This window comes from Xenopus tropicalis, chromosome 3 (genome assembly GCF_000004195.4).
Source record: "Xenopus tropicalis strain Nigerian chromosome 3, UCB_Xtro_10.0, whole genome shotgun sequence".
In the NCBI taxonomy this organism is placed as follows: Eukaryota; Metazoa; Chordata; class Amphibia; order Anura; family Pipidae; genus Xenopus; species Xenopus tropicalis.
In genome coordinates this window covers 148,449,630-148,476,736 of record NC_030679.2, presented here as the reverse complement: position 1 = coordinate 148,476,736, position 27,107 = coordinate 148,449,630, and the positions used below count along the sequence as shown (strand labels likewise).

Here is a 27,107-nt window from a genome sequence, read left to right as displayed (position 1 = left end):
AACGCATAAAACACCCCCAGAAATGTGTTCAAACTTTACCTAACCTGCCAATTCTTATTAAATGGGAGTGTTCTTCCTGGGGCGTGGTCAAAAATGTTACCACGGTATGTGGGACATTACACTTTTGTCCCTCTTTACATTTTTCAAATGTTTGGCGGTGTGACTTTGGGGCGACGGTCCTATGCACTGCAAAGGATAGGTTATTAAAATGCCAGGCTCAGGGCCAGGGTTGCCAGATTTATTTTTCCAAACCAGCCTGAAACTAGCCAAAAGCCACTTTGAAAGTAGCCCAAAAACAGCCCAATATGCAATGAAAAAAATAAAAAAGAAATAAAAGTATATATGGGAAAAAATGCCTTTTTTAAGTGTATAATCACTCCCCAGTTACTGGGATGGCTGATAATTCCCTCTGTGCCCAGTCCAGCTGGGAATGTGGGGATTCAGAATGTTGCATTAACCCCAGACATGATATACATATGGGTGTGTTGTACTACAACTCCCAGCAGCCCCAAGATATCCTGAGAGTTATACCATAAGGACCAACTGCAGAGCTGTCCCCACATCCCAGTAGAAAGTAATGGAACCTCATACCCTATAGAGCAGGCTGTAGACAAGCTGAGCCTGAATAGAATAGAAATGGGAGCCTCTGTCTATACTGTCCAACTGCATGCTGGGTATTGTAGTTTTATATGAATCCGAGCTGTAGGCTAATTGTTAGATACAAACTACATTACCCAGCATGCAGTGGGACAGGCACACTAGGTTCCAAACTACAAACCCGCTGGGGCTCCAAAAAATAGCCCAAAACTGTACTTTGATGGGTTCGTACTCTGGAAACCCGCCAGGGCTGTAAATTAGTAGCCCAATGTGGCGGGAAAACCGCCAACCCGACTGCAATGGCCAATCAGCGCCAGCATGTTTAGCTCCGCCCCCTGCCGCACTTTAGAACGGACAGAAGTGAGCGCGAAAATGTAAGGGTGTTCGGTTATTGACTGTAAACAATCTGCGGTGTAACGCCCTACTACCCGGTGCTGCTAGCGCGGCCGCAACACAATTCTACCTTCTACTTTCCCCGTATCAAGCCAGCCCCCACGCCTCGTACTCTAACTTCCGGCGTGAATGACGTACGCTTCCTTTCCAAGCGGCTAGTCACATGACCTGCAGTGACGTCACGGGAGTCCCCTACGGGCGATTCCTAAATCCACGGTCGCCGTGGGATGCAAATTCTGCCTAGCAACTGCCCGCTTCGTCCCGTCTGATTGGCTACTTTATTTGTGCGGAACGTAGTATTTTTGCAGGGAGCATGTTGGGACGGCTGCTTCTCCTTGTGTGCCTGTTGGTGCCGAGTGTGAGGCCAGGTGAGCCGCTTGCCCCTCCCCTCAGTGCTGTCAGGGCTTGGGCCACTTCCTGTCAGGTCATTACAGTAAATACTTTACCTCAGAATAAATGTTCTTATAATGTCCCTCTATGGGAAGCAGTCAGGCTGCACATTGAGGAAAGTAGGAAATGGCTTATTTAGCAGTTCTATAACACTGGTAATTGCCTCTTATTCATTTGAGTGGCAGATGAGATTGGGGCAATTATTGGGTGTGTGGGAGCCGCCTTTCTAAAAGAACAGTACCAGTACCCTGTAGCTTTAGCTTCTATGGCAGGTGAGCCTGGGTAATTTCCCACATCCCCTGAGGCTCACAGCAGCCCAGAGCCCACTGAGCATGTGCAGTGCCACTGACTGACAAAAGGTGGCCTAGAAAGAACCAAGATGGGGGGCTGCTGGGGAGCAACTGTGAAGGCCTGGATCATTGCCATTATAGGGCTGCTGAAAGATGCTGTGGGGGGAGCTGAAGGATGCCGGGGAGTGGAGCTGGAGGATGCTGGGGAATGGAGCTGAAGGATGCTGGGGAGTGGAGCTGGAGGATGCTGGGGAATGGAGCTGAAGGATGCTGGGGAGTGGAGCTGAAGGATGCTGGGGAATGGAGCTGGAGGATGCTGGGGAGTGGAGCTGAAGGATATTGGGGAGTGGAGCAGAAGGATGCTTGGGGGGGAGCGGAAGGATGCTGGGGAGTGGAGCTGAAGGATGCTTGGGGGGAGCTGAAGGATGCTGGGGAGTGGAGCTGGAGGATGCTGGGGAGTGGAGCTGGAGGATGCTGGGGGGAGCTGGAGGATGCTGGGGAGTGAAGCTGGAGGATGCTGGGGAGTGGAGCTGAAGGATGCTTGGGGGGGAGCGGAAGGATGCTTGGGGGAGAGCTGAAGGATGCTAGGGGAGAGCTGAAGGATGCTTGGGGAGAGCTGAAGGATGCTTGGGGAGAGCTGAAGGATGCTGGGGAGGGGAGCTGGAGGATGCTGGGGAGTGAAGCTGGAGGATGCTGGGGAGTGGAGCTGAAGGATGCTTGGGGGGTGCTGAAGGATGCTTGAGGGGGAGCGGGAGGATGCTGGGGGGAGCTGGAGGATGCTGGGGGGGAGCTGAATGATGCTGGGGAGTGGAGCTGAAGGATGCTGGGGAGTGGGGCTGAAGGATGCTGGGGAGTGGGGCTGAAGGATGCTGGGGAGTGGAGCTGAAGGATGCTTGGGGGGGAGCTGAAGGAAGATTGGGGGAGCTGAAGGATGCTTGGGGGGGAGCGGGAGGATGCTGGGGGGGAGCTGGAGGATGCTGGGTGGAGCTGAAGGATGCTTGGGGGGAGCTGAAGGATGCTGGGGAGTGGAGCTGAAGGATGCTGGGGAGTGGACCTGAAGGATGCTGGGGAGTGGACCTGAAGGATGCTGGGGAGTGGAGCTGAAGGATGCTTGGGGGGGAGCTGAAGGATGCTTGGGGGGGAGCGGGAGGATGCTGGGAAATGGAGCTGGAGGATGCTGGGGAGTGGAGCTGAAGGATATTGGGGAGTGGAGCTGAAGGATGTTGGGGGGGAGCGGAAGGATGCTTGGGGGGGAGCGGAAGGATGCTTGGGGGGGAGCTTAAGGATGCTGGGGGAGAGCTGAAGGATGCTGGGGAGTGGAGCTGAAGCATGCTTGGGGGGAGCTGCAGGATGCTGGGAGTGGAGCTGAAGGATGCTTGGGGGGTGGAGCTGGAGGATGCGGGGGGGAGCTGAAGGATGCTGGGGGGGTGGAGCTGGAGGATGCGGGGGGGAGCTGAAGGATGCTGGGGAGTGGAGCTGAAGGATGCTTGGGGGGGAGCTGTAGGATGCTGGGGAGTGGAGCTGGGTGGGAGCTGAGAGGCCCCAGTGATTTCTGATGGTGGCTCTGGGCGCAACGCTGGCCCGAGCCGTCTGTAGGGCAATGTGGCCCCCGAGCCAAAAAGTTTGGCCACCCCTGCCCTAGCATTACAGTTCCCTGCCTGATTCTGTTATGTCTGTCTTTGCTCCAGCCGCTCACACCCTGCATTACGCTTTCACCCTCGTCTCCAATTCGGCCGGTCAGTCCTACTTCGTTGTCGCGTTTGTGGACGACGCCCAGATAGGGCGGTACAGCAGTGACACGCAGAAGGTGGAGCCTCTGCTGGACTGGATGAAGGAGCGCCTTGAGCCGCAGCACTGGGAAACCATGACTTCCTGGGGCAAGCATTACCAGAACTGTCACACCAAGGATATGGGCTTCTTTATTGATCGCTTTAACAATACATACGGTGAGTGGGGAACCCAAAAGCTTTCTCATCCCCTCCCCCAATTGGCTGGGGGCGTGTCCCAAAACATTAACCCATAGCATCCCACTTGCAATACACAGGCTAGCAGTGATGTCCGAGAAAAACTCGACTCGCAGCCGACCCTAACCCACCCGCTCCCAACCTGGCTTCTGCCCTTTATTTATAGACCCGCCCCCACAATGATGTCATAAAAGGGGCAGGGCATGACAGGCCTGCGTCTTTAAATTCAGAAGGCGGAAGATTCCGCCGGCAGTGTTAGGTCGCGGGGGGCAGGGCGAGCGAGTCGAAGAGCTCAACCTGAACCTGCCCACGACCCACAAGTGATGTACCGAGGTTGGGTAAACCCACTTGCCCCAGGGTATCGGGCCGACCCGCACTACAGCCCAATGCTAATTGATGGTTAGTCGCTGTGGGTATGTTTTTGGTTCAGACTGGTCCACTGCTCGCGAGTTAGGGCGGCCATACACAGGCCAATTGTAGCTGCCGATATGGGTTCTTTAGACCGATTCGGCAGCTTATCGGCCCGTGTAGGGGCAGCAACGAGGGGCCTGAAATCGGGCAGATATCGATTGGGCAGGTTAAAAAACTTAGTCGGATCGGGGACCGTATTGGCTCGTTGCGGTCCCCGTAGGTGGGGATATCGGGAGAAGGTCCGCTCGCTTGGTGACCTGACCAAGCGAGTGGATCTTAACGTGTATGGCCACCTTTACCCTCACAGGGAGCATATAGTTTCCCACGGTTGCCCTCCGTTTATACTATTGCAATAAAGAGGGTTCACTTCCCCTTTAAATATTCCATGTAATGCAGTAAGGCCAGTACCTGTAACCCTTTATTGCAGGGGACAGAGGCCCGTTCATCTACCAGGTGAACTTTGCCTGCGAGGTGCACGAGGACGGCGGCGTCAGCGGACACGAGGCCTTTGCCTTCAACGGCAACGAGTTCATGTTCTTCGATAAGGGCAACATGCGGTTCGTCCCGGTGAGACGCGAAGCCGAGGTCATAGCCCAGGTGTGGAACGGGCAGCAGTTCAGCGCCATCAAGCACAAGAACCACATGGAACAGGACTGCGTCCAGTGGATGGCGCTCTATCTGAGATACGGGAAAGGCCGACTGGAGAAGAAAGGTCAGTTCATGTTTATATATTTCACAAACTATGGGGCCACATTCTATTCATTCCTGTGGGATTTTTACCAAACGTTCCTTGTTTCCTCTTCACCGGAAAACATGGAAGTCGCCACTGGGGAAACATACGCGGCGCGAAGTCGCGAGGAAACGTCCGGCTAATTCAGAAAGTAGTCACATAGGTTTCCTCAGCTGTAGCTAATCACGTCCCGACTGTCAATGCTTTAGCATTAGCTTTTTGTTCAGCAGCTATCTGGTTGCTAGGGTCTTGCTTACCTTAGCAACCACCCAGTGGGTTAAATGAAAGACTGTAATACGTATAGGAGAGGGGCTGAATAGTAAGATAAGTAATAAAAAGTAACAATAACAATAAAACTGCAGCCTCACGGAGCAATAGGGTTTGGCTGCCGGGGTCAGTGACCCCCATTTGGAAGATGGAAAAATGTAGAAGTGGAAGGCAAATAGTTTGAAAACGAAATAATGAAGACCAATTGCAAAGTTGCTAGGGATAGGAGTTTCGATAAATGTAGTGGAAGGCAAATAGTTTGAAAACTAAATAATGAAGACCAATTGCAACGTTGCTAGGAATAGGAGTCTCTATAACCTACTAAAAGTTAATGCAAAGGTGAACCGCCCCTTTCAGATTGGTGAACTCTATTTTCACTCTTGGATAATTTGCTTCACTCTGATTGACTGATATTTTGGGTGGTCCATTGACCCTGGTATGTAGGTAGGTTTAGGGGTAGGTAGGGTAGGTTTTGGGTGTGGATGAGGCTCATTGTCTTTGGGATATTTCTGTCAGTTCAGCCCACGGTGAAGGTTTTCAGTCGGGAGTCGGACGGCGCGACTAAGCTTCACTGCTGGGTGTATGGGTTCTATCCCCGAGACGTGGATGTGAGGTGGGTGAGGAACGGGACCGAGGAGGACTCAGAGGAGCACAAAGAGATTCTCCCCAACCCCGACGGTACCTACCAGATCAGAATCACTTTGACCATGCAACCGGCAGACGTCGACTCGTACTCCTGCCACGTCGATCACAGCAGCGTCAATGGGACGCAGATTTACAAACTGCCGGGTAAGAACCAGTTGCCGTTGAGCAACATCTACTCCCCCCTCAGTATTCTTCCCCAATCCGGAGTTTTAATTTCCTCTCCCCGTGTTCCCTACAAACAGAGCCGGACAAAAGAGGTCACGTCATCGTTATCGCTTGTGTTGCTGTCGTCTTCATTATGGCTGTTGCCGTTGTTGTCGCCGCTGTACTTAAATTTAAACGTGAGTGAAGAACCAATCCCATGAACTTCATTACTATGTTACTGGGCTTTGGAGATCGTGTTAAACGAGTTTGTTATATTTGTTACAGGTCGATAACGGAGAGCGAATACGGGAGGATGAAAGCAAAGCCTGTAGTTGCCTTATGAACACCACGCACAAGTGCCGCCTCGCCTTCACACTCTCTCCATGCCAAGAGATGGGGCACATTTTAGACCAGTTCCTCTGGTTGGTGGCCTTCAAAATGCCTTCAATGTCTTGGTGGCCTTCAAAATGCCTTCAATGTCTTGGAGAAGGCCAAAGAGACATTTAATTTTGTATTTCCCTCTGGCAGTTAGTTGGATAATATACTCCTCTCTGGTTGACTGATATTTTGGGTGGCCCATTCCACTGACCCCGGTATATAAGTTTTGGGTGTGTATGAGGCCGATTGTCTTTTGGATATTCCTTATGGTCCATATTTTCAGACCAGATCCTCTGGTCATTGGCCTTCAAAATGCTCATGGTGCCATGGTTTTGGAGAAGGCCAAAGAGATACTTATTTTTGTGTTTCCCTCTGGCAAACTGTGGTGAGCTCTATTTTCACTCTTAGATAATATGCTCCCCTCTGGTTAACTGATATTTTGGGTGGCCCATTCCAGTGACCCTGGTATATAAGTTTTGGGTGTGTATGAGGCTGATTGTCTTTTGGATATTCCTTATGGTTCATATTTTTCAGAACAGTTCCTCTGGTTGGTGGCCTTCAAAACGCTCATAGTGCCATGGTTTTGGAAAAGGCCAAAGAGGCGCTTATTTTTGTATTTCCCTCTGGCAGATAGTTGGATAATATGCTCCTCTCTGGTTGACTGATATTTTGGGTGGCCCATTCCACTGACCCTGGTATATTCAAAATGCTCATAGTGCCATGGTCTTGGGAAAGGCCAAAGAGGCGCTTATCTTTGTATTTAACTGCTGGTGCTAAGAGCGTCACGTGTCGATTCCCACTGTTTGTCAGTTGTAATTTAATGAAGTGATATTTTGGGTGGCCCATTCCACTGGGTGTGTATGAGGATGAATGTCTTTTGTATTTTTGGATTTCCCTCTGGCAAACTGTGGTGAGCTCTATTTTCACTCTTGGATAATTTGCTTCTCTCTGGTTGACTGATATTTTGGGTGGCCCATTCCACTGACCCTAGTATATAAGTTTCCACTGGGTGTGTATGAGGCTGATTGTCTTTTGGATATTTCTGATGGTGCATATTTTTGACCATTTCCTCTGGTCAGTGGCCTTCAAAATGCTCATAGTGCCATCGTCTTGGGAAACGCCAAAGAGACACTTATTTTTGTATTTCCCTCTGGTCGGATTATTGGATAATTTGCTCCTCTCTGGTTGACTGATATTTTGAGTGGCCCATTCCACTGACCCCGGTATATATGTTTTGGGTGTGTATGAAGCTGATTGTCTTTTGGATATTTCTCTGGTCATTGGCCTTCAAAATGCTCATGGTGCCATGGTTTTGGAGAAGGCCAAAGAGATACTTATTTTTGTATTTCCCTCTGGTCGGATTATTGGATAATATGCTCCTCTCTGGTTGACTGATATTATGGGTGGCCCGTTCTACTGACCCTGGTATATATGTTTTGGCTGTGTATGAGGCTGATTGTCTTTTGGATATTTCTTATGGTCCATATTTTCAGACCAGATCCTCTGGTCAGTGGCCTTCAAAAAGCTCATGGTGCCATGGTTTTGGAGAAGGCCAAAGAGACGCTTATTTTTGTATTTCCCTCTGGCAGATAGCTGGATAATATGCTCCTCTCTGGTTGACTGATATTTTGGGTGGCCCATTCTACTGACCCTGGTATATTCAAAATGCTCATAGTGCCATGGTCTTGGGAAACGCCAACAAGACGTTTATTTTTGTATTTAACTGCTGGTGCTAAGAGCGTCACGTGTCGATGCCCAGTGTTTGTTGGTTGTAACTTAATGAAGTGTTTGGAGGGCGCGGTTAACCCTACGCCTCATCTGCTTCCGTAACACATTAATAAGCAGATGCTTAATTTGCTCAGAGATGTTGGGGACGCAACTTTTTGATTTGAGAGGGTCAAGATCCACTTGCCCCGATGCTTCTAGATAAAGGTTTACGGATGTCCACACAGACATATATACGCATCAACCTGGCCAGGGAAAGACCCCGACCTATAGACCTATTTAACATTAACATTAAATGGGCGACTACCAATCGTTTTGAAGGAGACCTATTGTGTGAAAATACAAAAATGTCCCGGTGTATTACACTCCTCTATAGAAGGAACGTGCGGAGAAAAGTAGTATTTCAGTATTTTCAGTATTTCAGGTTGATTATTTAATATTTTCCCCCAAAACCCGACTACCTCGGAGTATTTTCTCAAAACATTTGTATAATTTTTTTGAAAATTTTTGAGATTTACAAAAAGCACCAGGTTTAAGCTGCCTGCGGAGGCTTTAGATATTCAATTTTTGAGAGTTTTATTGTAAAGAAAAACACGAAGAAATAGAATAGTCAGTGGCAGCCTGTCCTTGACTCAAGGGGAAGTTAAAAGTGTTATTTTTAGGGATGCACCGACCCCCACTTTTTTGGATTCGGCCGAACCTACCCAGAAGGGTTTGGCCGAATCCCGAACCAAATCCGAATCCCAATTAGCATATGCTGATTAGGACTGGAAGGGGTTAAAAAAAAAATTCACTGCCCATTTAACCCTTTCCGAATTCGAATTAGCATATGCTAATTTATGCTGATTAGGAGTCAGTTCGGCCAGGGCCAGAGATCCAGCTGAAACCGAAAAAAGAAAAAAGCTTGGATTCGGCTGAATCCGGAACCGAAACCGGCATTTGGTGCATCCCTACTTATTTTATACTTTACCCGCTTTCAAGGGGAAGTTAATCACCGCATTGTTTTCTGTTTTGCAAATTTTCAAGGGAAACTTAGCTGCTAGAGCACTTCCGTCCGTTTACATTTCACGTTTTTTTTCAAGGAATGGCAATATATTCTTGAAAATTTCGTAAAACTTTCACAAATATTTTCTAATTTTTCAAGAAAAAAAGTTTAACGTTTTGCAAAAAAATTTGAAACTTTCATACGGTCACCTTACACATTATCGTGACTTAATAGATACATCATTGATCAAATCAATCTAATTTTTAGTAAATCTGCCCTTTAGTGTCCCGAAAGGGGACAAAAAAGGCTAAATCTTTAATCCCCACTTGCAGGTTTCATCGGGGAGTCGTGATTCAGGGGTTGTTAGAGCTCAGCACTGCTATTGGCTATTAAAACCGCATAATGATTGTAGAACATATTCTGCCATATTGATACCTCTAACCTTGTCCAGGAAGTAGAAAGACTCGTTCAGATTGAGAAAACTGGGAAAATAAAACCGTCAAAAGTCTGTGAATTAAAGACTAAGTAAACCTTTTTTTTCTATGAGTAAAATTACTCTAAACAGCCTCCAGAATTACTTACCTTTGTCCCAGCATTCTCTCTGACCTGGTTCCTCAGTCAGAAGGTGTTCTTTTTCTTTGCTTCCTTGTGCAGAGTGAAGCCCCGCCCCCGCTTCCTGTTCAGGTCTGTCTTCAATTCGACAAGGTCGTCGGAGTGGAGAGCCTTCTGGGCATGCCTGGAGGCAGCAGGAGCCAGTCTGTGCATTAGCCGGGTTTTTTTTTTGATGAGAGACCTGAACAGGAAGTGGGGGCGGGGCTTCACTCAGCACAAGGAAGCAAAGAAAAAGAATACTGGAGGAATTCTGGAGGCTGTTTAGAGTAATTTTACTCATAGAAAAAAAATGGTTTACTTATTCTTTATATATATATTTTTATAGTTTATATATTTAGAGTTAATAGCCCCAGTAGTGGCTGCAGCATAGCCAAAAAGCGAGATATTTAAGCTGCCAGTCTGTTCTGGTGGCAGAAGAATGTATGTTGTATAAAGTGCCTTGTTTTTGGAAAACCCTGCTATGAATAAAACACAGGCTTTAACCTGCTTGAAAATGACTTTGGGTGTCTCTCTCTCTTCCTGCGGAGAAACTATTTCCACTTCCTACAGCATTCTGTGTGGTGGTGGTAGAAGAGTAGTACAGCACAAATAAACTTAAAAAGTTTAGTAAGAAGGGCAAAAATATTGAAAAAATTACATTTTCCCCCTGGCGTCCATAAAGCAAGACTCGACTGCTGCTCCTTAGTAGAAGTGGAACTAAACAAGCAGACCCAATTTGGAAACCTGCCCCGTACCCGTTTCCTAACTGCCTTATCAGCAACCCGACCCTCAGCCCACTGGCCACCATGAAACAGGAAGTGGTGTTGTCTCAGGCAGGAAGTGATGTCGTCACATATTGAAAGTGACTTCATCAGAAGGCGGGGATGTGGATAAAAGACAGGAAACAGGAAGTGGTGTTGTCTCAGACAGGAAGTGATGTCGTCACATATTGAAAGTGACTTCATCAGAAGGCGGGGAAGTGGATAAAAGACAGGAAAAAGGAAACAGGAAGTGGTGTTGTCTCAGACAGGAAGTGATGTCATAACATATCGAAAGTGACTTCATCAGAAGGCGGGGAAGTGGATAAAAGACAGGAAAAAGGAAACAGGAAGTGGTGTTGTCTCAGACAGGAAGTGATGTCATCACATATTGAAAGTGACTTTATCGGAAGGCGGGGAAGAGGATAAAAGACAGGAAAAAGGAAACTGGAAATGGTGTTGTCTCAGACAGGAAGTGATGTCGTCACATATCGAAAGTGACTTTATCAGAAGGCGGGGAAGTGGATAAAAGACAGGAAAAAGGAAACAGGAAGTGGTGTTGTCTCAGACAGGAAGTGATGTCATCACATATTGAACGTGACTTTATCGGAAGGCGGGGAAGTGGATAAAAGACAGGAAAAAGGAAACAGGAAGTGGTGTTGTCTCAGACAGGAAGTGATTTCGTCAGAAAGTGGGGAAGTGGATAAAAGACAGGAAAAAAAGTGTATGACTGTGGTAAATCTGGTCCACTTACCTGTGCAAATCGGGTATCAAGCACACCCCTGGGGCCACCAAACGCTTTATGTATTGGGGTGAATAGAAAAGGTAGCCATTATATAATGACTGATACATCCACATACCTTGTGTAATTCTGGTGTAATTACATGGAACGGGCGAGTCAGTTAATTAATTATTTAGTTATGTAAATTACAGCTACATAGGTATGTAAATTACGGCTACAGTCATAGGTGTGTATCGTGGCACATACTAATAACCACTGCCTGGGAGGGGTGGCTAGAGTTGGCTCTTCGGGATTGGGACCTTATCTCCAGGACACAGGAGACACTTGAGCCACGAGATGTAGAGCGTAGTGACATTTATATCATAAGGAGACGTGCAGGCCGTGTAGGAGATGGGACTTGGTAAAGTTAAAGTTCACCAGTAAAGAAAGGGCTCTTTAGTAGTCTGGATCCCTTGCATGGGGGTGGTACCTCCTAGCGACCAATCCTTGTTGGAGCCAAAAGCTACTCTTTCTAGGCTGTCCAAACTCTCTTACCCCAATGTTTCTATATATCTGTAACCTTGTTATGGGCTAAGGGGGCCCAGCCTGAAGGCCAGTTAGGGGGGGATTTGGGGTGAGTGCTTATTTGTGCCCTGGGTACCCCTGGAACTATAGCGGGGTGACTGTTACCCCAATGTTTCTATATATCTGTAACCTTGTTATGGGCTAAGGGGGCCCAGCCTGAAGGCCAGTTAGGGGGGGATTTGGGGTGAGTGCTTATTTGTGCCCTGGGTACCCCTGGAACTATAGCAGGGTGACTGTTACCCCAATGTTTCTATATATCTGTAACCTTGTTATGGGCTAAGGGGGCCCAGCCTGAAGGCCAGTTAGGGGGGGATTTGGGGTGAGTGCTTATTTGTGCCCTGGGTACCCCTGGAACTATAGCGGGGTGACTGTTACCCCAATGTTTCTATATATCTGTAACCTTGTTATGGGCTAAGGGGGCCCAGCCTGAAGGCCAGTTAGGGGGGGATTTGGGGTGAGTGCTTATTTGTGCCCTGGGTACCCCTGGAACTATAGCGGGGTGACTGTTACCCCAATGTTTCTATATATCTGTAACCTTGTTATGGGCTAAGGGGGCCCAGCCTGAAGGCCAGTTAGGGGGGGATTTGGGGTGAGTGCTTATTTGTGCCCTGGGTACCCCTGGAACTATAGCGGGGTGACTGTTACCCAATGTTTCTATATATCTGTAACCTTGTTATGGGCTAAGGGGGCCCAGCCTGAAGGCCAGTTAGGGGGGGATTGGGGTGAGTGCTTATTTGTGCCCTGGGTACCCCTGGAACTATAGCGGGGTGACTGTTACCCCAATGTTTCTATATATCTGTAACCTTGTTATGGGCTAAGGGGGCCCAGCCTGAAGGCCAGTTAGGGGGGGATTTGGGGTGAGTGCTTATTTGTGCCCTGGGTACCCCTGGAACTATAGCAGGGTGACTGTTACCCCAATGTTTCTATATATCTGTAACCTTGTTATGGGCTAAGGGGGCCCAGCCTGAAGGCCAGTTAGGGGGGGATTTGGGGTGAGTGCTTATTTGTGCCCTGGGTACCCCTGGAACTATAGAGGGGTGACTGTTACCCCAATGTTTCTATATATCTGTAACCTTGTTATGGGCTAAGGGGGCCCAGCCTGAAGGCCAGTTAGGGGGGGATTTGGGGTGAGTGCTTATTTGTGCCCTGGGTACCCCTGGAACTATAGCGGGGTGACTGTTACCCCAATGTTTCTATATATCTGTAACCTTGTTATGGGCTAAGGGGGCCCAGCCTGAAGGCCAGTTAGGGGGGGATTTGGGGTGAGTTCTTATTTGTGCCCTGGGTACCCCTGGATCTATAGCGGGGTGACTGTTACCCCAGACTATCAGGGAAGTTCTATGGCAATACATGCCTATACACATTTACATCAATTTAGAATGTTGAGTATGGTAATTACTGCTCATTCTAAGACATTTAAAGCCTAATTGCACCCAACATTCTTATTGCCCTAGCAGGCAGAAATTGGGGCACTTGCTTTCCTATCTTAGGGCAGAAATGGATGTTAATGATGCTCGGGGATAATACTGCAGGTTCTACTACATATTTCATATATATATATATATTAGAGTATCTGTCAATCAAACATACACTTTAATGAACTTTAGAGAAGAGAGGCCTTGGCCCCCTAGTGTATAGAAAAGGTAGAACATGTTTAGCCGGAGCCTCTTCTTTCTCATCTCATTTTAGAGTTCAGATTCCGTTTGTTATTCAGCTTTTCCCCAACATAAGTGGCTGGTCATGAAACACATTGTTTATTCCCCTTTATTCTTGGCAAGACATATGGTTTCATCCATAATTATGACTTGCCATAAGCTGTAACATAAAGGTAATATTTGCCTCTGACGGCAGCAGGTCCTCGCGAGGCAGAACTGGATGTATCTGTAGATGCCCTCAAGTGGAGATCTTTTGATGAACATGTATGTCTTGTAGAAACCCCAGGTAATGGTGCTCTACTCAGTCAGTCAAAAAGGTACAATATACAAATTGTGCAATTGAAATGTTTATTCCATAGTCCTGGGGGCTTCAAGGAACCCAGAAGGAGCCCTGAAGATGTTTATCATTTTCCACATCTAGTTGGAACTTGTTGTAGAAAAGTATTAGTAAGAAAATCAGTTTTAATCAGTAGTTCCCAAACTTTGGGGTTGCCTCCCCCCAACCTAAAGACCAATTAGGGCGACATATGGGGAGTAGTCCTACTTTGCCTTCTAGATACGCTTGTAAACCCAACTTGAAGATCATGTATGGTGAACACTTGGATGTCATAGATATTATAGGAACTAGGGGCTGATGTTCCCTGAAGCCTTACTATTAGCAAATGGAGCCCTCGATCATAGGCTGATCCCCAGAGTGGGGCAGAGTCAATTTCATTAACCATTTCAGGGTAGCCGAGAGCTTCTCTTGACTGTAGGCGTACACCTTCTCTGGCAGGAGTACTTTTTTGAGGCTATAGAATGCACCGCCCTATTACACAAGATATTTTTAGCACTTGCCCTATTAATTAACATGTGTAATTGGCCCAGATTTGAATGAAGGAAGGGATGAGCTGACTTGGAGTCATTCGGTGCTTACTGAGTAGATGCAGGTCAGGTTGGACAGCAAACATTAAGGTTTTTTTTTTCTTTCTGTTAGTGGAAGTCATTTCTTCTCGTCTCCAGCTGTATTAGATCTCAACATGATAAAGCTTAGCTTCTCCTTGATACTTTTCTGTCTATTCCCATTTGGAAACGCACAGTCCGATTCTCCATTTGTAATGGTCCCATATGGAGGTCCAGCAGGACAGTGGACAGACATTGAATATTGCCCCCCTGGTACTAAGGCCAAAGGATTCTCTGTTAAGGTAAGTTAATGGCCTTATCCCTGGGCTGTCAATTGTTGGGCCTTTGTCTTCCTCTATGTTTCTTCATCTATTCTTGGTAGGACTTGAGTGATGACTTGTGGAGGCTTAGCCTTCCTAAATGAACAACAATAAATTTCCAACAACTGGGGGGGTTTATACATGAATTTGAAGCTGTATTTATACTGTAGCTGTATTTATCCTGCTGTGTGTTCTGGGGTATTATACATGGAATTGGCACTGTATTTATCCTGCTGTGGGTTCTGGGGTTTTATACATGGAATTGGCACTGTATTTATCCTGCTGTGGGTTCTGGGGTATTATACATGGAATTGGCCCTGTATTTATCCTGCTGTGGGTTCTGGGGTATTATACATGGAATTGGCACTGTATTTATCCTGCTGTGGGTTCTGGGGTATTATACATGGAATTGGCACTGTATTTATCCTGCTGTGGGTTCTGGGGTATTATACATGGAATTGGCACTGTATTTATCCTGCTGTGTGTTCTGGGGTATTATACATGGAATTGGCACTGTATTTATCCTGCTGTGTGTTCTGGGGTATTATACATGGAATTGGCACTGTATTTATCCTGCTGTGTGTTCTGGGGTATTATACATGGAATTGGCACTGTATTTATCCTGCTGTGGGTTCTGGGGTATTATACATGGAATTGGCACTGTATTTATCCTGCTGTGGGTTCTGGGGTATTATACATGGAATTGGCCCTGTATTTATCCTGCTGTGGGTTCTGGGGTATTATACATGGAATTGGCACTGTATTTATCCTGCTGTGGGTTCTGGGGTATTATACATGGAATTGGCCCTGTATTTATCCTGCTGTGGGTTCTGGGGTATTATACATGGAATTGGCACTGTATTTATCCTGCTGTGGGTTCTGGGGTATTATACATGGAATTGGCCCTGTATTTATCCTGCTGTGGGTTCTGGGTATTATACATGGAATTGGCACTGTATTTATCCTGCTGTGGGTTCTGGGGTATTATACATGGAATTGGCGCTGTATTTATCCTGCTGTGGGTTCTGGGGTATTATACATGGAATTGGCACTGGTATTTATCCTGCTGTGTGTTCTGGGGTATTATACATGGAATTGGCACTGTATTTATCCTGCTGTGGGTTCTGGGGTATTATACATGGAATTGGCCCTGTATTTATCCTGCTGTGGGTTCTGGGGTATTATACATGGAATTGGCCCTGTATTTATCCCGCTGTGGGTTCTGGGGTATTATACATGGAATTGGCACTGTATTTATCTGCTGTGGGTTTTGGGGTATTATACATGGAATTGGCACTGTATTTATCTGCTGTGGGTTCTGGGGTATTATACATGGAATTGGCACTGTATTTATCCTGCTGTGGGTTCTGGGGTATTATACATGGAATTGGCACTGTATTTATCTGCTGTGGGTTTTGGGGTATTATACATGGAATTGGCACTATATTTATCTGCTGTGGGTTCTGGGGTATTATACATGGAATTGGCACTGTATTTATCCTGCTGTGGGTTCTGGGGTATTATACATGGAATTGGCACTGTATTTATCCTGCTGTGGGTTCTGGGGTATTATACATGGAATTGGCGCTGTATTTATCCTGCTGTGGGTTCTGGGGTATTATACATGGAATTGGCACTGTATTTATCCTACTGTGGGTTCTGGGGTATTATACATGGAATTGGTGCTGTATTTATCCTGCTGTGGGTTCTGGGGAATTATTATGACTTGTATTTGATCTAATGACAGTAACATGCTGGGCATAATGCCTTGATGACGATAACTTTTTTGGTTTCAGATGAAAGAGAAAGAAGGAATTCCGGGGGACTCTGCCCTTAATGGGCTCCGTCTGTACTGCACTTCTGAAAATAAAGCTGATGGGGAATACATTGTGACATCTACCGAGGGACAGTGAGTTGCCGCCATTACAATCTTTGGTGTTTGTTTGCCCTCCAGAAATACTGAAATAAGGGGAGTGCCTCATATACCCATGAAGCTTTCACATTGGTAACTATTAGGGATGCACCTAATCCAGGATTTGGTTTTGTATTCGGCCAGGATTCTGCCTTTTTCGGCAGGGTTCGGATTCAGCTGAATCCACGGTCCTGGTCGAACCGAATCCGAAATTGGCATATGTAGTGTGAACATGGAAGCAGAAAATTTTTCGCTGCTTGCGCGCCAACATTTGACCCTTCCAAATCCTTACTATGGATTCGGGGGTTCGGCCGAACCCCAAAAACTGGATTCAGTGCATCCGTAGTACCTATGTGTGCCACCTTCCTGCCCCTCATGGATACAGTGCTGCTAGACAAAGGCATTGCTGTATTCATCAAGGGGCACAGGTCTTTGTACACTTTTTCGAAGGGTGGAGACTGATGGCAATTCCTCCATGTAGGGGAAGGCCAAGTCAACTGGGTGCCCTAGGCAACCTGGCCAGTCTCCTGGCCCCTGCACCCTTTGCCTACTCCCAGTTCTGGGCCTCCATGTGAAGGGAAAGGTACAAGTGCAAAACAAAATGGTGGATCTCACCTGTTTTTTGTAGTGTGTGTTACTGAGTAGTGGCCATTGTTATTGCTCAGTAACCCTTGGGAATTTGTCCCCCTGGTTCTTACAGTTTCAGGTAAGAAGGGTGGTTCAATCGGGTACATTAAAAGATATGGGAAGATAAATATCCGTAACCCATATTATGACAGTCATCGCAATGGAAAATGTCATTAAACCCAAGCTATGGAGAATATTGGGGATCGTTGACCTTGAACCTCCAAGCTGTGGAGAACATTGGGGAACATTGACCTTGAACCTCCAAGCTATGGAGAACATTGGGGAACGTTGACCTTGAACCTCCATGCTATGGAGAACATTGGGGAACGTTGACCTTGAACCTCCAAGCTATGGAGAACATTGGGTAACGTTGACTTTGAACCTCCATGCTATGGAGAACATTGGGAACGTTGACCTTGAACCTCCAATCTATGGAGAACACTGGGGAACGTTGACCTTGAACCTTTCATGTTTTCAGGTCTGGGACCTGGTCTAACACTTTCCGGTGCATGAATGGCTTTCTCAGCTCCTTCTGCCTCAGAGTGTCTCCCCCCAAGAGAATCGATGACGACATGTTGGCCAACATTAAGTTCAGGTGCCGGGACAGCCTTGAACTTGAAGGATCTGGAAGCCAAAGGGGGTTCTATGGACCTTGGAGCGGCAAATGCAGCGACTACATCTGTGGTATTCAGACCAAGGTCACCAAGCAAGGCGACGTGGTCATTGACTTCCGGTTTTATTGCTGCGACAAATAAACTTGCTCATGGCGCCTCCGAAAGGTGTATGTGGCTCTTGATGTCCTGGGAGTAATGGCCGCTTAGCTTCTTAGGTCTGTGTTTGGGATCTTGCACCGACTTACCCTCAATCTACTCATTTAACAGAAGATATTTGCTTGTTTGGAATCCTTGGGCTGCACAGGTATTGGTTGTTTCTGATTACTCTAGCCAATTAAACTCTTGCTTTATACTGTGTCTTGTACTTTCTGTTAATAAGTCTAAAAGAGCCATGGTCGCAGGGGAAGAGCTTGGGCCTCTTGGGCTACACAAGCCATAAATCATAGGACAGATGTCTAGGCAGTAGCCGTCAGTTACGCATCATCAGTCTGTGACTTGATTCAAAGCCGTTAAAGGAGAAGGATTGGCATTGTACTGCCAATAGACTAGTCACAATAGTGCCACCTAGAACGCTATATTCTGTAGAAACCTTTACCATACCTGAGTAAACAGCCCTAGAAGCTCCCTCTGTTTGTTTAAGATAGCAGCTGCCATTTTAGGTTGGTCTCAGTAGCTTCCTGCTGCAGCTCTGGCTGCTGGTAGCTCAGATTACACAGTACAGTTGGGTGGGGGAGCGAATTCTAATGGAAGAGGGAGTGAATTCTGATGGGACTGGGAGCAGGAGAATGGAAGGAGGAGCAAACTGAGCAGACTCGTGCCCGTGCCCTGAATGATTTTTCTGAGAGCAGGAAGTCTGACACAGAAGAACATGTGTGCACAAAAGAAGACAAGAAATCCTGTGTTTCTTTTGATAGAGGACTCTCTGTGAGTGCTTATGGCTGTATTTACATAGACCTTTCTGATAAAGCTTACTTAGTTTTTACCTTTCCTTCTCCTTTTTTTTATTGACGCGACTGCAACTTTTTTTACTCACCGAGTTTTTGTTGCGGCTAATTTTTTGGGGGCAGTTTTTCGACAAAAATTTGCCAAAATGACGAATTTCGTTGTCGAATTTTCGTTCATCGTTATTTGTAGTAAAACAAAAGACATTCCATCACAAAGCTTTTCCTTCCTTGCCTATGTGGAACTCTATGTACATGGGTTGGTGGGACGTTGCGTAGCGGAACCCCCCACAGCGGGTAACTGCACACAAAAGACACCATTTTTCCCTACACATGTGATGTCAATAAGGAAAGGAACATCCCAGTGCAATGCATTGTGGGTTATGTAGTTCCTGCGTGCCGTCTGTAAGCTGTGGAGAAGTTGTTACAATTTGTAACCTCAATGTTTTAGTCCCCCCTCCCCTGCCAGGGTTTCAAATAATGCAGAAAGAGAAGAACTGTTTTGCAGCTGGATAGCCCCTATGTTGACTGGAAGCCTACAGAAGGCCCTGTTTGGCATTATACTTGGTTTTTATGCAACCATAACTTGCCTCCTAGCCAGAAATTAAAAAATGAGCCTGTACTCTCGAGCCACTGGTTGGAGATCACTGCCCTAAAGTGTGACCATCGCAGACACTAGGCCATGCCCATATGTTTAGGTCTAACAAATGCTGCCTTACCAGTGGGAGTAATAAGTGATGGTGAAGTTTGAGGCTTGGTTGGTAGGCCTATCTCTGGACAACTCTCTGGTCTACAGTAGGTGTGATCGCTATAAGGCACCACCAGAGCCAGAGAAAAGGATCATCTTTGGGAAAATTCTAGAAAAGAGGGGCCCAAAGGGCATAAAAGGAGGACAGGAGAAGGTGTGGTCCTTTTTGACCAATGGGAACATCTAAGGAACTAAGCCAGGAGCCTGAGACGCCAGTTTAGAAGAATCCAGAAGACACACTCTAGGTGAGAAGCAGTCAGAGAAGAGCTAGTAAGGGTGGACTGTGCCCCACCCAGGAGTGGGAAGGAGATAGTATCCCAGCTGGTACCCAGCGAGTTAGGGCCAAAGTGGGACATTCAGGGTAGAGGTAGGTTCCCTGGTATGCTTACAGTCTAATGGCCGAGAAGGTAAAAGATTGTACCATTGAGTTTGGCCCTGTAAATGTGGGAGGGGCAAACAAATAGAAGGAAGGGCAGGTTACCTCTAAACTGGTTTGAATGACACTTTACCAACTATACATTGTTGTCATTGACTCTTCCTTGATCGGCCAACTCCTGGCACCCTTTGTGATGACAATTGGCCAGACGGGGCAACTATGTCCTTACGTGCATGAAGTCCTTCCAACCAGAAGCCTCAGGTCACTTGGCCAGGCTCTAAAGTTGTTTGGTGGTGCCCCAGGCATCCCCCAGCCCCACTGCCAGTGCCTTGATGCCCCTATGAGGAAGTCACCATTGGGAGGATATTGGTAAGTTTCCAGGGATTGGGCCCCTAGGAGATGCTATTGGTTAGGGACTTTGAATAACACAAGGGGGTTGTTTCTTTATACGGGGAAAACTAGTCAATGTTTGTCAAAATTTGTTCTGGATTGACCTGGTATTGGTTTTGATATTATGGTGCTAAAATTGCACCAGGGCAGTTGCCTATAGCAACCCAGTAGAGCTTTGCTTTCATGTGAACTGATTCAACCAATGGTTGCTTGGTTTCTGCTGGCCACTGCTCTGATTTACTAACGAATAACCTTTGTAAATAAACCAGTCCCCTCACAGTCAGTCCTCCATTAGGACGACATTATCCTATCTGGAGGTTCCACCTTAACCATCCTGGTTTAATGGTTAGATCTGTCCACTTTGGACCTAGGAGCTCCGGTGTGTAGACTTGGGGTAGAGCTGAAGGACCGTAGAAGTCACCTTGAAAGGCTTCAACACCATTTATTCATGTGTAATGGAGCCCTTGACTAAATGCACAATCTCAGGGAAGACTTGAACCCCCCTCCCCACCAAAAAACCCCCCAAAACCGCTTCTAATCTGGGAATCACCCAATGTTAATAATAGAAATGTTTCTCCTGTACCATGGTGATGAAATGTCTTCTTAAAGTCTTCTCCTTGTTACTGGGCCCTCCTTGGGCAACAGTGGAACTGGACATCATTAAGGCTGGTGTGGTCAAAGTATTGACCTGCCGTTTCTACCTTGGTCATAATACCACAGATCCCAAACTCGCAGGTCTGGCTCCAAGGCCCATAACTCCCCCACTTGAGGCCAGGTCCTTCAACTTCACCTTTGCCCGAGCACTTGAACTTGATGTTGTTGGCGGCTGTATCATCCAATAAATATCCTTGGTGTGGTTCCACTCTTAATGAGAAAGCATTGAAGAAGCCTTTTTCACAGGAATAAGGGCGGCACCAATTGCCATACCTAGATAAATGGAAGGGTTCATAGTTAGTCATGTTCTCTGAGCTTGATTGACCTTAACTTTAGCAACACCATCGCTACAACCAGTGGTGTAAACAAAATGGTGGAAGCAAAGTCCAACTAAAGGCTTAGGAAACAACTGGATTTCTTACTATTGAGTGCTATTCTGATACCTACTGGGAGCTGCTATCTTGCTCCCTTCCCATTGTTCTGCTGATCGGCTGCTGGGGGTGAGGGGGGTATCACTCCAACTTGCAGCGCAGCAGTAAAGTGTGCCTGAGTCTGAGCTTTCAGCCAGCGCTACACATTAGAACTGCTTTCAGCTAACCTATTGTTTCTCCTACTCCCATGTAACTGGAGGAGTCCCAAGCCGGACTTGGATTTCTTACTATTGAGTGCTATTCTGATACCTACTGGGAGCTGCTATCTTGCTCCCTTCCCATTGTTCTGCTGATCGGCTGCTGGGGGGGAGGGGGGGGATATCACTCCAACTTGCAGCGCAGCAGTAAAGTGTGCCTGAGTCTGAGCTTTCAGCCAGCGCTACACATTAGAACTGCTTTCAGCTAACCTATTGTTTCTCCTACTCCCATGTAACTGGAGGAGTCCCAAGCCGGACTTGGATTTCTTACTATTGAGTGCTATTCTGATACCTACTGGGAGCTGCTATCTTGCTCCCTTCCCATTGTTCTGCTGATCGGCTGCTGGGGGGGGAGGGGGGTGCTGTGCGTAGAATCATCAGACAATATACCATGCAGAGGTTCAGGCAACTCACGCTGCTACTGTAGATGTTACTGTAGACACCTCGTCAGTTGAATTGTACTTGGAGCAGTGCAGTCGGATCCCATTGAGAGCGGTATCATCTAATACGTTCTCTTGAATCTGTAACAACAAGTGAGAGTTACTGGATCTTTCCCCTGTCTCTGTCCCTATAAATTAGGTACCTACCTAGTGCTACCAACCCCTATTTCTGTAGGGGAATGAGAGCAGGGCAGGCAGTAACCCTCCCAACACTTTCCCCTGTCTCTGCCCCTATATATTAGGTACCTACCTAGTGCTACCAACCCCTATTTCTGTAGGGAAATGAGAGCAGGGCAGGCAGTAACCCTTCCAACACTTTCCCCTGTCTCTGCCCCTATATATTAGGTACCTACCTAGTGCTACCGACCCCTATTTCTGTAGGGAAATGAGAGCAGGGCAGGCAGTAACCCTTCCAACACTTTCCCCTGTCTCTGCCCCTATATATTAGGTACCTACCTAGTGCTACCAACCCCTATTTCTGTAGGGAAATGAGAGCAGGGCAGGCAGTAACCCTTCCAACACTTTCCCCTGTCCTGCCCCTATATATTAGGTACCTACTTACCTTAAGAGAAAATTTTTTGGCCACACAACCTCTGGGGCATTCCTCAAGTGGCCCCCACACACCCCAAGGACCTCCATTTGCTGCAGTAATAATAGAAGGATTAAGCCGCCCATATCCTATGAAGAAGAGGGAAACAATGACTAGGAAGACCTTGATGGCCATCATGAGAAGTTCTCTGCTGGCTGGAGATGTTATGGAACTTCTTCCACTAGGAGCATCATTTATAGGCTTCATTGAATTTGCATCGACCAGTCAGAGGGCAGCATTTCTCGCCCATGTCTAAATAAGGGTGTTTGCACTGAGGGAGTTCTGAGAATATTGCAGTAGGGAAGTGTGTCCATTAGGTCATTTCCTTTCAGAAATCGTTTGTAGTTAAGGGGAAGTTTGTGCTCTGATAAATTTCAGTCACACTTTACTGCTGTGCTGCAAGTTGGAGTGATATTCCCCCCCCCCTCACCCCCAGCAGCCGATCAGCAGAACAATGGGAAGGGAGCAAGATAGCAGCTCCCAGTAGGTATCAGAATAGCACTCAATAGTAAGAAGTCCAAGTCCGGCTTGGGACTCCTCCAGTTACATGGGAGTAGGAGAAACAATAGGTTACCTTACCTCACGGAGAAGCTACTGCACGGTAGGAAAGGTCAAGGTCCTCAACCTGTAAGGTTCTAACTTCACTCTTTGATAGATATACCCCACGGAGAAGCTACTGCAAGGTAGGAAAGGTCAAGGTCCTCAACCTGTAAGGTTCTAACTTCACTCTTTGATAGATATACCCCATGGAGAAGCTACTGCAAGGTGGGAAAGGTCAAGGTCCTCAACCTGTAAGGTTCTAACTTCACTCTTTGATACCATTTGGTACGTTCTCCAAATGGTATCTCTAAATGATCCCCAAAAGTCAACAGGTCAAAACAAGAGGAGCTTCAATCATGGGGGTATATTTATCAAAGAGTGCAGTTAGAGCTCACTACAGTCCACTAGAGTGAAACTCCACCACTCTCCAAGGCCCTCAACCTGTAAGGTTGTAACTTCACTCATAACATCATTTTCCTACACATGCATTTTAGTTGAACCCAACTGTTGCCTTTTTGATGGTACAGTATCTACATTAAGAAGATAAAAGGCCCAAGATAAGGACATAAAACAGAAAGATTGGCAGTTCCTCTTCTAAATAAGGAATTGAAAGCATTTATTGTGGGTAGAAAGCCCCGAGTTATATCCATAGAATAAGGAGCCACTCATACAAAAAGAGAAGTGAAAGAAAGTAGAGGAAAAAATGTTTCATTCTTATATAACGGTAATGTGGTTGGTAATGATCTTCCTGCGGAACGCTATTGTGGCTCTCGAGCAGGAACCTTGGACTTCCAGATTGATCGCATTGCTGGGTTAATGGTTCTTCTCCTACATTGCAGGGTACTTAGATTGTAAGCTCTACAGGGCAGGGTTTCCTTCCTAATGTGTATTTTACCACATGACTGCATATGTATTCATTATAATGTACTTTTCTATAAGGGAGATAGCCAAGCATTTAGACTTGGTCCTCAGCTGACTCAGGTCAATATTCCAAGTCCAGAGTAGAACACTGAGATTCATCTCATTTGCTTCATAGATTCATCAGTATATCTATATAATATAGAGGTTTAAGGTTGGCTCAAGGCTTTGCCAGGCTCAGTGACTGGTCCACATTTTCCTTGGAAGGGGTGGGTTGATGGAATCCCTTTTCTGAGATGTTCAGGTTGATGTGCAAATGATCAATTCTTACAATAAGGCAGTGATCCCCAACCAGTGACTCAGGGGCAACATGTTGCTCATCACCCCCTTTGATGTTGCTCTCAGTGGCCTCAAAGTAGGCTTGAAGGCAAGTTCTGAAGGCTTCAAGACACAGTTTTACTCCAAGCAGAGCCTCCTGAAGGCCAGAAGTCCACATGGGGTTACCCAATAGCCAATCACAGCCCTTGTTTGGCATCCCCAAAGAACTTCTTCCATGCTTGTGTGGCTCACTAATACTTTTTACATAAGGTATTAAGAAGAGAATTAGGGAATCATGTACAAATGAACCCACCTACAAGGCCAGAACAGCATGGGAAAGGGACTTGGGGTTGCTTTCTAGATACGCAATTCTAATATTCCTCCCAGATGCCTGCGGGGCTACTATATTCCATATGCTGTGCTCCTGTCCCATTTTACTGGCATATAGTTGGCAGTACCTGGAATACACTAAAGGTGGCAATACATGGGCAGATTTAAGCCCTTCAGACCGATTCGGCAGCTTATTTGCCCAAGTATGGGGCCCATCAACAGGCCTACCTGATATCTGGGCAAAAATCAGCCAGAGGCCGATTGGCAAGTTTTGAGGGATTGGGATTGAGGAGCACATTTGGGATTGAGGAGCACATTGACTTGTTCATGTAGCCCTCCATCCAACGGCTCCAGTATCTCCCGTCATTGTCATCCGATCATTTGGCCTATCAGCCTGATATTGGCTACTAAACTGAAGTGTTCAAGATGTGATGCCGGGGGTTTTACAGTATAAATGGGAGTGGAGTCCTTTAGTTTCCCTCTAGGTCGCACCAAGGGCCCCAAACTCTATCAAATTTGTCGGGTGTGCCCATGTGAGTTTATAGAGAGGGGCAACGGCATTCACTAGATTCTTCCAGGCTGTAACGGTGGGGAGGGTAGAGCCCATCCAGTGCAGTGCAACTGTTTTTTTTGCATAGAACAGCAATATTCTGCTGCAGCTATTTTGAGCAATTATATTGTCTAGGACTCCTAGCAAGCAGGTTTCAGGAGCAGTCACGGTAGGGAAGGCTAAATTATCCGATAAATATTTAATTACTGCTGACCAGAATTTGGCGATGTGGGGGCATGACCAGATCATATGAAAAAAGTTAGCAGGGCTTGCTGCACATCTTGGGCAGTGGGCAGTTGGGGTACGGCCCATCTGGTGCAACCTTAGTGGTGTGATATACAGGTGATGAAAGGTTTTATACTGTATTAACCTATCTCTGGTAGATAAAAGATAGTTGTATATTGTGTCTGTTGCCTCTTCCCAATCGTCTTGGGTGAGCGTTGGTATTTGCAAAGTCCACCATATTTGTGCGGAGTGAAAGGGTTTGGGGCCTGTTGAAAGTAGGTTCTGGTATAGATTTGAAGTCATCTTTCCTGGGTTGCTAGATTGTAGAGTAGCCTCCACTGCTAAGGAAGTGAGCTGGGGGGTGAGAGTGGCAAATTGGTCCCTGAACACTGATCGCAACTGCAAATATTTATAAAAGGGGAGAGTAGGTTGTTGAGCTTTCTCTCGGATCTGTGCATGTGTTGGGAAGGTTGAGTGTTCCGTGAGGTCCCCCAGATATTTGAGGTTGTGGCGAGGCCAATATATGAAGTCGCTTAGGTAAGTATTGATTGCCCAGAGTGGAAGTCTAGGCGTAAGTAAGGGTGGCGGGTGAGTAGTGTAAGTGCTATGGTCCAGGCTTTATGCGGAATAGTTAGAGTTGTTGGCAGTGGGGCTGCATCCTTAAGATGTCGGTAAGGAAAGTTGCTTAATCCTTCCAGGGAGCCAAGTATTGTTGGCTGAAGCTGCAGATTTGGGTTGTAAGGGTCATGAATGAAGCACCAGTGTAGGTAGTGTATCTGTGAGGCTAAGAAGTAATGATAGAAGTGCGGGAGGGCTAGGCCTCCTTCAGCTAGAGGAGCACATAGTTTTGTCCAGGCTATTCTGGGGGGTCGGTTATTCCAAATAAATGGTAGGATAATTTAGTTAAGTTTCTTAAAAAAAGATTTTAGGGATAAAGATTGGGGCATTGTATAGTATGTATAGAAATTTGGGAGATATATCATTTTTATTATATTTATGCGGCCCCAGAGTGAAAGTGGTAATTTGGAACCTTGGGTCAGTCAGGTTTTGAGATCTGACAGTAAGGGGTCTAGGTTAAGTGGTATGTAGTTAGTAGGATCTACAGTTATCCAATTGGTTGGCCCACTTTAAAGTTATATTGGGTATTACTGGTTGCGGTTGGAGAGGGTCTATAGGGCAAAGGAATGACTTATCCCAGTTGAGATATTGGCCACCTTTGGTAGGTTTATTGTGGAAAGTCCTTGTCTAACAAGCAGATAATGTAATGTACGACCATCTTAAGATGTAATCCACAATCTTCTTATTCTTCTGTGTAGGACACATCTGCCTTTTTTCAGACTCCCCCTGGCCCAAATTGAGACTGTTTTGAGCAATGTAATCAGTTGCCTGACTGTAATCATATACATGGGACTTTCTTATACAGAAACAATAGGATATTTATAGCTGTTATAGTTATATTTACCCCCAATGCACTTCCCTTGTTATCTCAATGTCCATTGTTTATGACAGACTTGGCTTTTCACTTGTCTTATCTACAGTTGCCTCTTATGAAGGTCATAGCACCAATGCATTCATTCAGTATATTGATATATATATTTAGATAGTATCATAAGGTTTATATTGTGTATATATTGTGAGTAGGTCCCTAAGTGCAGGTAAGTGCCAGCAGCCCAGAGTATGTGCTGGGAATCAGTAGAAAAGAAGATGGGGGGCTACTGGGGGCATCTTTGGAGGCACAGATCTTCCCTGCTAAAGGGCTGTGGTTGACTTGGGCTGGTCAGAACCCCAAAACATGCCACAGGACAGAGTACACTGCCAATGCATTGACTGTCTCTTCTCCACATGCTTTAAGGGTGAAGACACACGGAGCTACTTAGTAGCAGCTACTTCTCACGGCTTCTAAACTTCAGAAAATCCCCTGCCATAGATAATACTG

The 27,107-nt window shown here is 46.5% G+C and overlaps 2 protein-coding genes across 2 annotated transcripts; both read left to right on the top strand.

Annotated features, from left to right (window-relative positions):
- Positions 1-1,286: 1,286 nt before the first annotated feature.
- Positions 1,287-8,723, top strand: LOC100127707 (major histocompatibility complex class I antigen precursor). Its single transcript, NM_001278434.1, has 6 exons — positions 1,287-1,358; positions 3,359-3,616; positions 4,473-4,757; positions 5,559-5,831; positions 5,930-6,028; positions 6,117-8,723. The coding sequence occupies exons 1-6, from the start codon at positions 1,304-1,306 to the stop codon at positions 6,122-6,124; spliced, it is 978 nt and encodes a 325-aa protein (NP_001265363.1). The 5' UTR covers positions 1,287-1,303; the 3' UTR covers positions 6,125-8,723.
- Positions 8,724-12,830: 4,107 nt separating this feature from the next.
- LOC101732800 (vitelline membrane outer layer protein 1 homolog) lies at positions 12,831-17,941 on the top strand. Its single transcript, XM_031899574.1, has 3 exons — positions 12,831-14,413; positions 16,228-16,340; positions 17,449-17,941. Exons 1-3 carry the CDS (start codon positions 14,249-14,251, stop codon positions 17,723-17,725), a joined length of 555 nt encoding a protein of 184 aa, XP_031755434.1. The 5' UTR covers positions 12,831-14,248; the 3' UTR covers positions 17,726-17,941.
- The last annotated feature ends 9,166 nt before the right edge of the window (positions 17,942-27,107 follow it).